Raw genomic sequence first — 15,093 nt, forward strand, 5'->3', positions numbered from 1 at the left:
GCCTCACTGGCATGTGTCCCGCTTTTACCGACTCTCTCGTCAATTCTTTCGGCGACGGTGTCATAAATTTTGTCCATTATTATCGCTTTACGCAAACGGGGAAAAAGGGGCACGCGTGTTGGGAAAATAAAAAGGGGAATATGTATGCTCGACTCTGGATGCAATGGCACAGTCCTGTGTCTCCCGTGTGACGAACTGGCTGAAACGTCCCTATCATGATATCACGTATCGGTGTGCTGACCGACGTGTTTGTCGTATGGGGTTTGCATCGCACAGGGCCAAACTACTTCGCACCACCGACGGGACGGGACAGCGAGAGTCTCTGGCGCGTAAGTTGGCGTAATCGTAAATTACGTACTTTACGACGGATTTCAGTTTTTATTGCTGCGGATGGTTCAGTTCCCCGGCTCCCTTTGCTGTTTGCAGTTTTAGATTTAGGCCCGGAGCAGAGCCTGAACACCACCACTCACGCGTACGGAACGCGTCCTAGAACGATACCGTGCCGATGGGGTGCAAGCCACCGTGCGAGAGCTCTCTTTGATAGGACGTCGTCTCATTGATTCCGGCCGCACGGGCAAACCCCGTGTGCGGACTCGACACGGTGCATCGAAGCGTGCTGCTGCTGGCAGTAAAAGGAATCCAAGCCGCGCTCAAACGCCCCGCTGCGGAAAAGGAGTTGGGGGTGGAACACAGGAAGGAAGTTTTGTTGCCATTTTGTGTTGTGGTTGGGTGTGTGTGTGTGTGTAGCTGTGTGTGTATGTTTGTCGTCTCGTCTCGCCAAACCGGCAAAATACGGAAGCTTGCGTAGCCATGTCGCTTACATCGAGCCACTCCAGACTCGAGAGACCACTTGAACTGTATACCCACTTGTTCGTCATCATCGTCACCGTTGTTTCGGCGTGTGTGTGTGTGTGTGTGTATTTGGGTGTGCTAGGGCTGGATCACGAGGAGAAACCACCGGCAAACCCCATGCTCTCCAGAAGTTTTTGGAGTATTTCACTAGCATTCGGAGAGTTTCGCAGAAAAGTGGATCTGTTTGTATGCCCCGGTAACAAACGATAAGCCGCCGCACGATGTAATGAAATTATGAGCAACCGTTCGTTCGTTCGTTCGCTCGCTTGCGCTACTGCTCGGCAGGACGCTATACCGGCAGGATAAAGTAAGTAGGATCATGTTTGTGCTTGTGTGTATTTATTTGCTTTACGCGTCAATCAAACAGAGCCGAGCCGGGCAGGGCCCCCTTGCTGCGGCGATGTGAAGGAGTGCCGATAAAAAGGGATGTGATGACAGGCTTTGCCGTAATTTTCGCCGTAATATGAGCAGATTAATCTTGCAAGCAGGTAAAGCTTTACGTGCTTGCTTCGCACAATGAGGCACCATCAAGAAGCTTTCCCGCCCACACACACACACAAAAAAAAACAAATTAGAAGAGTTCTTTAAAGGATCTTTCATTACACTTCCACTTCATCGGCACCTTTGCCGGCACAGGAATGCAAATTTTTCACACCACTTTCCGGTGTAATGTAAATTTGATTCATTACCACGATGGTGGGGATAAATTCATGCTCAAAGATGGCTTAAAAAAGACTGTGCCCAAAAATTTAACACATTGAAGGAACACACTGCCGGGAACGCCGTCACATTGCCCGGTGGATGGATTTTGGAACATGCTGGTCGACTCCAAAAAGCGTGGTTCGGCGCATTATACGAGCTTTTCATCGTTCCGGTGGGATGCTTCTTTGCCTTCCGTGGGTTTTTTTTGTTATTCCCAGCTCCTTGCGCTTTGAATTATGGTTTGCTTTGATAAATGGATTAAACGCTGCCGGAAAACTGAGTGGAGAAGCTTGCTCGTGCACTCAGAGGATAACCCAAAAAAAAAAAACCAAGACTTGGCAAAATTGTTCGCCTCAAGTGTGTTTCTCCGTTACTGTTGTAGTCGTTTGGCTGTACAATATGAACACAAGCTACATGAAACGTTGCATCACATTTTATATACATAAAGTCACGTTTTATTCTTTCAAAAATTACAAAAAATAAAACAAGCAACTGGGGCACTTTGTTCACACACGGGCTAGTTAATTTTCCAACAATTTCACGCTGGTGTGATATTACCCGGGTGGAGAGATGCACGAGGAAGCGCGATACAGCGATTGCCGTACGGTTTTACGGGCACAGGTCGTCATCGCCGCAGACGAACACAACGACCCCTTCGTCAGTTTCGTTACCATCGCCATCATCATTATCATCATCATCAGCTAGCGCTACCCATCAGGAACGAGCTGTGGCTTTTATATATCTAACGAACACGCTGTGTAGCGAGCTCTTATCAGAAATGCATTCAGTTCGAATTTTCTGTCGACATTCTTTCTCTCTCTCTCTGGCTAGTCTATCCCTCTCTCCATATGGTAGAAAGGTGGCCTGGTGGTCGTTAATGCTAATGTTGAAATAAATATGTTTACTCGGACGCTGACTCTCGGCACTGTGCACAGATGCGTACTGCGGCATTATGCACATGCAGTGCACATGGGATATGGTACGGTGACAGTAAATGGATAAGTTGCTAGAAATAGGTATACAATTTTGAGGTGCTTTCCAATTTGTTTTACAGGATGTAAATTAACAGTAAAAGCATGGAATCAACATCCGCAGACATGCCTCAACTATGAAAATCACACCCTCGAAGAATTACTCTCACAGTTTTCGTTAGTTAGTTTCGAAGAACGTAGAGAAATAATTGTTAAAACAAGAAACGAAAGGGGAGGAATAAACGTAACCAAAAATAATAACTGTGTTAAAATGAAAATTATCCAGCAGAGGGAAGTATGGGTTTGTTATAAAAAGAAACGGTTTTGTAGATTTTTTTTATTGACAGTCCCAGTACCTTTTACTGATTGAGTGAAAGTCTGAGTGAAATATTGAGTCTTTTATTGTATTCCTCATAGTTTGTTTTATGTAAATATTGTTACTTCCAATAACTTCAATGTTTAGAGTTTTATCACAATTCTTCCTGATTTAGTTATCTCGCTTATATCCTTGTGCATATTAGCCTCAGCCTATTACCCAACTGCCAGGGCCAGTTGTGTCATCAACAAGACACCGAACAATCAGGGCTCATAACAAGTTTCCATATCTTCTCCAGCATCGTTAATGTCACCGAGACTTTTCCATCCAGAAATTTCCCCCGAGGATGAACAAAGGAAACGACAGGCAAATCTTTTTCCACTCCGTACCTCGGTCTCGAATCTCGCTCCCCACACAAAGTGCACTGAAACTAAAACAAAAGTTCCCTCCGCAAGCTCCGGTAAGCATCCGGTGGGGATGGAGCTGCTCGGATGCTTCGGCATAATGGGACGGCAAGTAGCAAACTTGCCACCGGTGGTATGCCACCTGAGCAAGGGCTAGTGCAAAAGCAGTGCAAGCACAACCATCAAGGCATCGTCATACTAAGGGGTCGTTGGAACGGAGACAACTGCTACTCAGCAAATCGGCTACTAACGCGACGCTCAGGAGACGCTTCTGTGCACCACCACTATCACACCACTACACTGCAACGATAGTACGCTATTACCAAAACAAAAAGAAAGTCCCTGCTGGCTCTGCATCACCACTACAAGCGCACCAAGAAGTTTCATTCGTTCAGCGTCGTCGTCGTCGTCGTGTGCGGTCCCTAACCTAGCGGAAGCAGCGGTAGCATGCCAGGATGAGCTATAAAATTTTATGGCTCTTGCCCACCCCTGCAAATGAATTCCCTTCTTTGCGCGTCGTTCGGTGTATAACAGAAGCGGCTGCTGTGCTGCGTACAGCACCGCGGTTCCCTTCTTCGAAAGAATTGCCCTGCAACTACTCGGTAGCCTGGATTAGTCACCGGGCCGTGTTTTTTTTCCACTGCCACGTCATTATACGCAAACGCACAGTGGAAGAAACGATTCCTTCCTTCCCTCAAAGAACCCTGAACAACGGACAAGCAGCTACAGTACTAAAGACAATGATTGCTACTCCTGGTTTGCGTACCTTTTTCCCACACGCCGAGCAGCCGCCGAGAACGACCCCTCCGAGTCCTGAAGGATTGAATTGAAATGCATCCCGACCGGCCATTCAAATCGGGCCAGGTTATGTGTTCTGGCTTGATTACATTTTCCTGTGCGCCCGCGTACCACGCGTTTGGACAAACACCAGGCTCTTGCTCTCTCGCTTAGGGCAACTTGCTTTGCTTGGAGTCTCGTGTTTTTATGACCATTTAAAACAGTTCGCCCTTTGCAACGAGAGGGGGACCGTTTTGAGTTTATGGCACCAGACAAAACCGTACGATACAAAGGGAGTAGACAGGAGGACTCGTTAAACAGGATTAGTCGTACACACAGTCAGTCGTCGGTAAAGATTTTCTCATTTCTCTTTACAGCAAAATACATAAAAAAGGACACACACACACGCACAAAGGTAAAAATAGTATTCATTAAATGATTGATTTTGTGATTCCAGTAACTTCTCCAAAGGAAGTTGGCGCTTCGAGGCGATCCTATTATTTTGATTACAATAAAAAAAAAACCCCTCCAACTGGCTCGTCACGCTTTGTACGCTGTTTAAAAATGAAACAACTTGATACACTGGGCTTATCGCCACCAGCAAGGGCGAAGAATATTTTATTTATCTCCGTTTCAAAACATTGGGTAGAGAAGAGAGCATAAACACACTCCATTCCGGCAGCAGATGTAACACGCTGGATGAAATATTAATTTCTGTTTAATCGTGTTAATTATGCATCTTGCCTGGTGGAAACGAATGCAGACATTGTGTTTTCCCCCTCTCTGAAGTTCTGTTGTCTGTTCTGCTGGTGCTGATGTCGGCAAATAATGCTATAATTTGCTGATTTGAGAAGCGTAATTCCAACGTGTACATCATGTAGATGTATCATTCCCAACAAGCGTTCCTGCGTATCAGTCACACCTTGTTGGAGTTGGAGCTCGAAACAAATAATGACTGCTTCTAGGGTCGTTTGCTAAGTAGGCTAAGTAAAGCATACTACCGAGTTTCGAGGTTCTTGACTACAGATGCGGAGTTTTATACAATCTTTCAAAGTTCATAATTCTTGAAGCTCTTCTTTCTTGAACTTCTTCAAAATTGCTCATACATCTTCAAAATTGCTTAATTTGAATGCATTTTGGCTGAAAATTGCTTAATGTTGAAACTATGTTGATCGTCTTGGGTGTGTGTGTATGAGTCGGTCGGTTCCAATGCCACCACTTGCTCGTACAATTAATGTTATTACACCTATAAGAGTAAAATAAGATACTTCCGTCCTTTTCAAACCTGTGTTAGGATAAGAGGGGAGACTTATCATTATCATCATATCAGACTTTAACGGATATTCGCCTAACACCGATGCCTACGAACCGCGAAACCTCGGGAACAGACTGTACAATCATCTCGATAAAGAGCTGCTGAGTGGATGGGCGAAAAATTAACACACACAACCCATTCGCTGCCAAAATCTCTCGGGATAGCCTCTGGTGCAAGTGTTAATATCTAGGTCAAAACAGACCATCCAACACCTCGCCCGGGTATCACACTTTCCCATTTGCGCGGGTTTGAAAGATCCCGCAGAACACACATGTTCAACGCTCTCTTGAATGTCTACTCCAGCAGAGCACGCACGCACACGATGAATTAATGCGTATCCCTGGAACCCTGAACACAGGCTGCGCGGGCAAAAAAGAGTGTGAGCCAAACACAGGGAACAACACGAAAGCTCCCATGGCTGGGAATCTCTAATGCCTCTAGGGTGGGATTAATTAAATCTAATATTTTTCACCATCTCTGCCCACGTACGTATGCTTGTGTTTGCTGGACTGGATCCTCGGGAAATAGGGACAGGTTCAAATTATGGGCTGCTTTTTTTTTTTGGTACGAGGCATTAAATTCTGTGTCCAATGCCGATTGTATCCAATTTCGAGTTCGGTGTATCTCGGTAATGTACGGCTCCAACTAATAGAGTAATAATTTTGACCAGCACGTGACCCTGTGTCCCCGTGGGGTGCCCGACGGTTTGGGACATTTTATTCTTTCCGCCTTTATTCGCATGCTGGCAGGCAGCTGGGGAGCTTTCTGTGGAGTTTTTGGAGCGGAAAGTCATCCCAGATCGCTCGCTCGCTGGGTTCCTGTGCTGTCCTGAGGTGTACATATATTTTTTGTGATTTTTGTGATAGGGCGACGGCATAGACACTGTGTATGCAAAATTTGCTATATGCCCCACTGCCCGAAGGTCGGTCTGACTTACCGATAACGTCCAGCGTAGCGGCGGGAGATGCCACCCGGGCTCCGGATGCTCGCGCCGTTGCCAAACACACGTAGTCGCCCCGATCGAGCGTCCCGTTGACGGCACGGATATGCAGATTGGAACCGCTCTGGTAAATGCGTTGCGGTGTGGCGAAACTTAGCCGCTCGTGTTTAGCCGGAACGGGGATACCTGTGAAATGGGGCGGTTAATTATTGGCAACCTGGAGCTGGGAGGAAGGGAAGCACACAAAATATGTTCTCTGGGCGACTAGCGGGCTTACCGTTTCTGGTCCACGAAAAATCGATCTCATCGTCAAACATTGCCCGGCACTCGAATGTGACCGGTTCACCTTCGAACACCTGCCGGCTCTCGGGTGTCACGGTGAACTGGAACTCGCACCGAACCGTATCTGTGGGTGGAAGAAACGAGAAACGGATGAGTATCGCTGGTTTTGATAAGGCAGGAATAGAAACTAATGCGAGGGAAAAATTACTCAAACGGGGAGTGCCAATAGAAGGAACACAACAGAGCAAGGCAGGTCTATCAGTAGCTCTTAGCACCTTAGGTTCTGCTCTAGAGCACTACCAGCCAATGCCGGTTGCTCTGCTGGTGGGACTTGGTTGGCAGGTCACGGTGTTGTGTGTTCTTCGGTAACAAACTTCTAATCTAACCTTTCCTTTTTTTTCTTGGTTCAAATTTTGGAAATTCTTCTTGCTCCCAGAGTTGCTTCCATCGGGTGCGGCAAACCGGAAGCCATGTCACACAGGCCACTCTCCAGCCCTCGCCCGTTGCTCATATCGATAAAAATGTTAAACGATTTTCTATCGGCACGTGAAACTACTGTCATCAAACTCAACCCAAGCGAAGGTGTTCAGGTGTGACAGTGGTTGGCACCGTAACTGCCCCACGAGAGATTGCCTATCGTGCACCGGGGTCAGGGGCGGGGAAAATGGTTTCGCTTTAGTTCCGCTACCAGCAGAGCGGACGATCCCGGGCGTTTTTTTTTTCTTCCTATTTTTCGCTGGAACAGCGGCTGACTAAAGTGATTGGTTCCTTAGTCAGCAGGCAAACGGCGAAAGGTTTGAGCGGGTTTGAACTGATTCTTTCGGGGAGATGCTAGATAAGCGACAAGGACGATGATGACGACGACGGCGACATGGCGTCCCGGCTCACGTCATCGCTGTTCCCGGCTACGGCTGTTTCCGAATGGGGATTTTATGAAATTCGATTTTCTACTTCCGCAAAATACTACGTCGAAGTCACACTCTGCGTACATAAAAAGGGTGCAACGGTTGCTGGTTGCTGGTGCTGTGCCCGTTCTATGGGCACCCCTACCATGTGCACATGAATTTTGATATGCTTTTGAGAGGAAAATTATGTTGTCACACCGTTGCGCCGTTAAACGGTGAATAGAGCTTTCGGGTGCAGGCTAGAATAACGATTGGCAGTGTGAAGATAAAGTATACTTTACTGCAGTACCTAACTTTTCGGAATAATGTTATTTTAAATTTGCTTTGCCAGGATTTAATGTACTGTGGTGTAATAGTAGAGGTGAATGGTGTTTGGTAGATTTTGTTTATTGTATTGGCAAACATATTGCAATAACTTTTATATTGTAATATTATATTGTATAGAATCATTCCACACTACACGGTTTACACGGTAGACTTTGTATCCTTTGTAGGCTATTCTATTGATTTTCGTTGATTTCAAATGAAATTTAATATACTCCATAAGGATAATCCGACTCCCACTATTGTTAGGCCGATGCCGACTCCGACAAAATGGGAACCACTAGTTTCGCTCGAAGTCTTCCGGAGTTGAAGTCGTCCGGAGTCGTTCGAAGTCGTCTGGAGCCGCCCGGAGTCGTCCGGAGTTGAAGTTGTCCGGAGTCGTTCGAAGTCGTCCGGAGCCTCCCGGAGTCTACCGGAGTCATCCGGAGTCGTCTGAAGTCGTCCAGGGTCGTCTGGAGTCGTCCAGAGTCGTCTGGAGTTGTCCAGAGTCGTCTGGAGTCGTCCGGAGTAGGAATCGTTCGAAGTTGGAGTCATTCGGAGTTGTTCGGTGTCGTTCGGAGTCGAGGTCGTCCGAAGTCGTCGGGAGTCATCCGGAGTCGCTTGGTGCCGTCCGGAGGCGTCCGAAGTAGGAATTGTTCGAAGTTGGAGTCATTCGGAGTTATTCAGAACCGATCGGAGTCTACCGGATTCTGGCGACTCCAGGTGATGTTTGCCAAATAAACCCAGGCCAGGGTCCAGGGTCGGTGTTCTCCTGGATTGACAGGCCTTCGTCACACATATAGTCAAATAACAGTATTTGACAGGTTATCTTTTTCTTACCACAGTCTCAAAAATATTGTTATGCGATTAATCACAATTTACTTCAACTGTCCGGAGTTTAAAATAAGATATAAGAATCTTTCATCGAAAATCGAACAGATTTAATTAAAGTGTTGTAGTAAAAGTCAAACCACAATACCGTAAAACACTGTGGATCTTTTCACGTTGATAATTCATGGCGTCGGTTTGAAACAAAAGAAGAATTGCTGGTAAGAATTGACCGACAGAAAATATTTAGTTATCATGACATCAGGGCCTTATAGAGGTCAGACATATTTTAACTGATTTCTAGTACATCAGGCGATCATGTAAAATTTAAAATAGACATGATCAGAGTGCTTTTTTAATACAAATATAATTTTAACCTCCTTTTTCGCTCCATTCAATATCAATTTCACCCTTGCATGCTGATCAAAGGCCTAAAATGGAATTTGAAATTGTATATTTGCACACACCATTTGTGATACATTCCGATAGAGGCATTCCTTTCATAATTAATGTCCATTCACCTCTGACTGCACTGCACGTTCTCGTATTGGTTTTGCCAATAATATCAATAGTTTTACTCTTGATTCTCTTTTCCGTTGCCCTCTCATGTTTTGCCATGTTTGTTTACAAACCAAACCATAATAGAGTGTGTAAAAAGAAAGGTAAAATAATGTATTGAAAAGGATTTTTTTACTATGTGCCCCCAACGAATGGGAGGCATGTTCCCAAGCCATTCAAGTGTCCGTGAGATTCAATAGAACTAACCGTGTGATTCATTCGTTTCATACATTAACCAGTAAACTTTCCCCAGCTGTCATTCTGACTACGAAGCTCGCCAGTTGCAGTCGTCAAACGTTCATTTGCAATAAAGCATTGTTTTTACTCGGTTGTGGAGCGAAATCAAAAACCATTCGCAAAACCAAAATGTCGTTCCATGAGTTTCAGTTTCAATTAAAACCGTACCTACCGTAATGAAATAAGCATTACCTCGGCACTCATTTTCGCACCAACAAAAGCTGCTCACAGCCAGCTTTGTAAGCAAAGCTCCTAGCTCACGGTTTCGGTTCAATGGCCCCGCGGCGGCCCCGGTAGCCAGCCAGCCAGCCAGCTTATCGTCTAATCGGGTGGACATGATTTGTGTCGCGAACCCTTTTTTGTGCGTGTGTTTGTACACATTTCCATTTGCCCTTAGCCGTCCATACGCATCCGCGCGCACACAAACGCAAACACTAATCCCCGTGCTACTCATTAGCACAGAATCCATCATCATCCTCGCAACAATAATAATAATTTAAACAAAGCAAAAAACAGCACACACACGCATTGAGCCGGCTTTTCAGCACCATTTGACCCGAAGGCTTATCGATGGGGCAAAATCATCCACCCGCCACCACTTTGCCACAAAGGGAGGATTGCGATCGAACGGGAAAGGAAGCGGCAGCGAAAGCAGGAGCAAGCAAATTACAATTTATTGCATACAAATAGCGTAGCGAAACTTTTTAATTAGAAGAGCGTCATCATATCCGCACAGCCACACACCGCATTTGCCGTTTGCCAACGCAGCGCAAATGAATGAAATCCCATTCACGACGGGGCCCAGTCGGGCGGATTAAAGCAGACGGCTGCGGGCGGCTTGCGTGCTTATGATACACTCCCCCCCGGCCGTCGCCCCTTGGCCTGCACAAAAATAAGGGCTTCAAATCAGCCGGTTGCATTCCACACACCGATTGGAGGAACTGTTTTGCACGGTGCAATGCAAACGGGGGTTTGCTCTTGCGCACTGGCAACACTGCCATAAAAATTAATGAAGCATTCCTCCCCGGGTTGCGTTCCGTTTGTGGAGGCACTATACCGGTGTAGGCAGCGGAGAAAAAAAACAGCAACCAAACAGGGACACTCGGTTGGGCTGCAACGACAACAGCGCAACAAACCAAACCAAAGAGCGAATAAAAAGAGGACACCCAACAGACCGGCGGGGACACAAAACAACCGATGACTCCAGGCGGCTTCCCTCGCTCCCGCCTAAGGTGCAGCTCTTTATTTGCCATTTTTTCGTGTAGTGCACGATTTGCGATGACAAAACACGCCAACCCGGAACTCCTTGCTGCTGTGTGTTTGCTGAAATGCTGGTAGCAACCGTGTGCCGTCTCATGCCGCCGACATAAAGTCACATATTTCGCACTTCCGGCCGACTGTCTTCAAAACTGTCTCTCCCGCGATTGTTTATGCCAGCTTGAGGGGGCCGAATTTGGGGGACAGCATTTGGGGACAACGTTTGCATCGTTGCTGTGACCTTCTTTTCCGGTCCAGCCGGTGAAGCCAACCGGCGAAACCGGGGGTCCCTAATATTACCGTTTTTATTCGCCCTGTCCCGGGGTTCGCGTGTCGATGAAAGCTTAATCCTGCCATTTAACGGAACTGTTTCGTGTATTTTTTTTTTTGTGTATAGTTGTTTTGCTTTACTCTTTGTTGTAAACTTCTCGACCAGTGAGTTGGGATTTTTTTTTTTTTGGAGAAGGGCGGAACCACGTGGCGCCAGGTTTCGGGTGCGTGCAGGTGTGCGATTTGTCACACGTGTGCTGCTCCGATCCCACAATGGCAGAAGGTATAAGAGCTTTTTTCCACCGAAAAAAAGAACCAACCAAACCCCTTAAAAAGGTGAAATGGAAAGCCTCACACAGGCACACGCAGCCACTCACGTGGAGTTAGGATTTTGGCAATGAACACATCGTTACGCCGGTGGAAAATTTCATTCCCCACCATCGCTCTGGTGGATCGTGTCTGCTTAAGGGTTTGCGTGCGCTCATAAAAAGTAAGGACCGCGGCAATCATCCGTGCCATCCACCAAACGACGGTGCAAGATTTTGTACGATGTGTACGAGATGGTGTTTATTTACGGCGCGCGGACGGTGTCTTGTTTTTTTTTTTTTGCGAGAAAAGCCATTTTGTTTGGCATTTTTGTGCGTTAGATAAGTGCTGCAAAAGCACTGCACAGCCGGAATGAATTGGGTCTTTTCGTTTTATCTGCACCGGGGCAAATGAGATCGGTGGTACTCCGCAATCTGTCTAAACTGTGTGCAGATTTCATCAGCGTTTGCAGGAGTGTTATGAATCGGGCGAAGCCCACGGGGGAGTCTAATGCAAACAACGGACCGAAATGATTTCGGCCCGAGGTACCGAGGAAACAATTTAATTAGAATTTGCATGGAAATAAAACATGCAGACAATTCTTGATTTGATAGAATAAAAATTGTTGAGAGAATCGCTTCCAAGCATTGGAACATCGTTGGTGAAGTTTATTTGGTCTTGTGCATAAACCAAGGAATGAAACGCACTCTCTGGTCTTTGAATATACTTACAAGAACAACTAATTGTACAAGTATTGAAGTGGAAGGTAATGTTTTTTTTTAGAATTCAAGGTTTTGGGATAACATAAGGACCCGATCTGAAAACTATCCCACGTTACAACTAAGGTGAGTTTTTGCAAACGAGGTCTACTTGTTAAAAATGCTTTATTTTTTAGTATAAAAAAGAAAATTTGCTACAATTTCCACAATGCACATGTTTCGGGATATCTTTTCAACTAATTGACGAAGAATTGTTTGACATATACCAAATCACAAAAAGAAGAGATGTTTCATAGTGAATCAAAGTTATGCGATCCACCTCAAACCTAACTTTAGTTGACACGGATTCAGGAGATTCCTCTCAATTCAGCTTAACCAGCTCTGGGAAAACGCCCAGGTCTTTAAAATCACCCTTTTGCGAAAATATTGGCCGCCTGATGTAATTCTAATAGCCTTAATGTCCATTCAAAAAGATCTTGTGAAGCATTGCGTAAACTTCTTGACATCCTTTTGCCACTTCAATGTTTGACCGTATTCTAGCTGATGTCTCCAAGCAGTACGCAACAACTTGGAGCTTTTCTTGTTCTCGGATTTGCCAATTTGCCCTGCTGATGGACAGTTTCTGTTTTTAAACAGCAGATGGTCGAATTGTGTACATATTCTTGGGATGTTAACTTGTAGAAGATAATACTTTTCCATGAATATCCCGTACTGGAAGATCACCGTTACGAATCTTGCAGTAGAAGTGTATTTTTTATTTCCAAAAACTACTTCAAACCTCTATAAAACTGGGCTGTAACATTAAAATGATGATGGTTTTGGTCTAGTTCACGACCTTCTGACTAATTCTCTTATTTCTGCTGACGTCAATGGGCCCATACCGCATAGTGTCACAGTAAAAACCACACCTTCTTAGTGTGGACGATCAGAGGAACCGGAAGGCGTGCGTAATCAATACAATGGCATATGTTTGTAATTAATTTACCGCAACCGGAAGTGGCTAGTCTGGTTTGCTAAAGCTGATAATTCTTATTTCCAAATCCCAAAAATAGATTAATTAATAGCAACGTTAATTTCGAGCAATTCTAATCAAAAAAGCTAAACAAATTCACATATCAACCGAATAGAGGTTCTTGAAGTACCACCCATCAGTAATGGAACAACTTCCGAATGTAATCAAACTATAATGAAGACAGCAACAAAAAGTACACTTTTTTTAAAGTATACTTGTATACTATGTCTCTCTGATAATAAGCATAACGAGAGAGAAAGAGAGACAGCAGTGGAAGTCAAACGGGAGGCGACAGAGCTAGGTCGTTCAAACACTACCGGTGGGCGCTAAAGATCACTCGAGCGAGATAAGCAAAAGGTCCGTTTTGGCAAACATCGGCAAAACCTTAACGATTGAGCCTGGGGGGGAAAAAGAAGAGTCACACACTAACTGTCGTCGTCGTCGTCATCGTCGTCATTTGCCGGCGTATTCGTTCTCGCCACCGTCACCGCCGTCCGGGCAATTGGTTTCTTATCGCTCGCTTCGGTTTGATGTGCCGCGTGCTTTAGTGCCGCTCCGGTGCAATTTGAACGTTTGTTTTAATTTTTGTTTTGTTTTTTTTTTCGTCTGCTTTCTGCCACAATCAGTACTGCTGTACCGGCAGAAAAGAAAACAATTAATACGCGACAGTACATCCTGAAGATGCTCTAGTTATTTTAAGTATCGCTTCGCGCGAAAGACAATCCCAATCCCTTTCCGCCGTCGCTTTTAATCAACTTAATGTCAAGAAGTCAGACAACGTTTGCCGGAGGACGGAGCTACCCTTTGCCAGCAAAAATAGAACAAAAAAACCAATCAATTTGGAAAGAAAGCGGAAAGAAAATCGGATGTGCACCTTAGCTTCCCCTGCGCTTCCCTCCCCGCGTCACCAATCGGACGGTCGATACCTACCGAGCGCAAACTGCATCAGCACCACCAGCACCGGCAGCACCATCATCGTCCAATTCAATCCCGTCATTCTGCTACGAATCACTGTTCCTGCTGCTTTTGATTGCATTTCTGCACCGGGATATGTATCTCGGCGCACAATGCACCTTTCTTTCGGGGGGATTTTTTTTCTTCTTCTTGCCACAAGAAACTACCAACCAAATTGCACACGAAATAAAAGAAGAGAAAAAAAAGCAGCCGTTTCAATAAAATATCGAAAAGCTGCTGCTGCACTGACTGCAAAACAATTCCTTCCTGCTTTCTCTCTCGCTCACTCTCTCTCTCTCTCTCTCTTTCACTTCTCGCTCACACGCTTTCGGTGCACTACACTCTGGGCAATGCAATCAACGAAACTGCATCGGTCGCACGTCGAATTAATGCATTCGCTCCTACTCTCTCCCTCTTTCACTGGCTCTGTTGCCTTATCAACTGCCGAACAATGCACTGCTGCTGCTGCTGCTGCTCGACGAACTGCATTTTGATGCACTTTTTGGCAAAAAAAACACCTTCGGCTCTTCAAATTCTTCACCTTCACCACATTTGCGTGTACGTTCACTCACACTCACACTAACACCACACTAACATAACACACACGCGCGCGCTATGCTTTGCTTTCAAACTGCCAGCCTCCTTTGTTGCGGCACCGAGCCAGAGAGACTTGACTTTCTTGAGCCTGATATGCACAACACTTTTTCTTTGATTGTGTATCGTTTTAAAGCACTTTGCACCCTCCTGCCCAGAGATGGGGTCGGTCTGTTGGTATTGATTGAAAAGAAGTGTGTGCCCTTTTCCCCTAAACCAATGCCGCTCGTTACTCGTTTTCTAAAGAAAGTATTTGCCGGCTTGGTTCTCTGTAGCGAATTTTCCCCTTCCCAATTACAGCAGACACGCCTGCTGATGTTGTTTGCCTGTATAACTTCCACTTCAAACAGATGAGCTAATTTGCTGTACGCCGCCACAGAAACACGGTCTCACTGCAGTTGCAGGTGTTAGCCGGCACTTTTGGATCAACTTTACACCGGACCGACCGGCTCGAGGCGAGAAAAGAACCCGTCCGACTTCCTCGCGATACGCAGCGCAACTCATCTAACGCAACCGGACGCAAGCGAACGCAACACGCAAACAACCGCGTTTATGCTCTCTGCTCTTTTTTGTTGCTCTGGATTTGCTGTT

The 15,093-nt window shown here is 45.7% G+C and overlaps 2 protein-coding genes across 2 annotated transcripts in view; one reads left to right on the plus strand and one right to left on the minus strand.

Moving 5' to 3' along the window:
• Positions 1–15,015, minus strand: part of LOC121600533 (tyrosine-protein kinase-like otk) — a 75,968-nt gene extending 60,953 nt beyond the window's left edge. Inside the window, exons 1-3 of the mRNA XM_041929203.1 lie at positions 13,885–15,015; positions 6,555–6,683; positions 6,275–6,463 (exon numbers count right to left, since the gene is read on the minus strand). Coding sequence (XP_041785137.1) covers positions 6,275–6,463; positions 6,555–6,683; positions 13,885–13,990 — 424 coding nt within the window. The 5' untranslated portion in view covers positions 13,991–15,015. The remainder of the gene's footprint in view (positions 1–6,274; positions 6,464–6,554; positions 6,684–13,884) is intronic.
• The window catches only part of LOC121600534 (conserved oligomeric Golgi complex subunit 8), a 97,392-nt gene that overhangs the window by 64,054 nt on the left and 18,245 nt on the right, over positions 1–15,093 (plus strand). The gene's annotated exons all lie outside the window — the stretch shown is intronic.

This window comes from Anopheles merus, chromosome 3L (genome assembly GCF_017562075.2).
Source record: "Anopheles merus strain MAF chromosome 3L, AmerM5.1, whole genome shotgun sequence".
Lineage (NCBI taxonomy): Eukaryota > Metazoa > Arthropoda > Insecta > Diptera > Culicidae > Anopheles > Anopheles merus.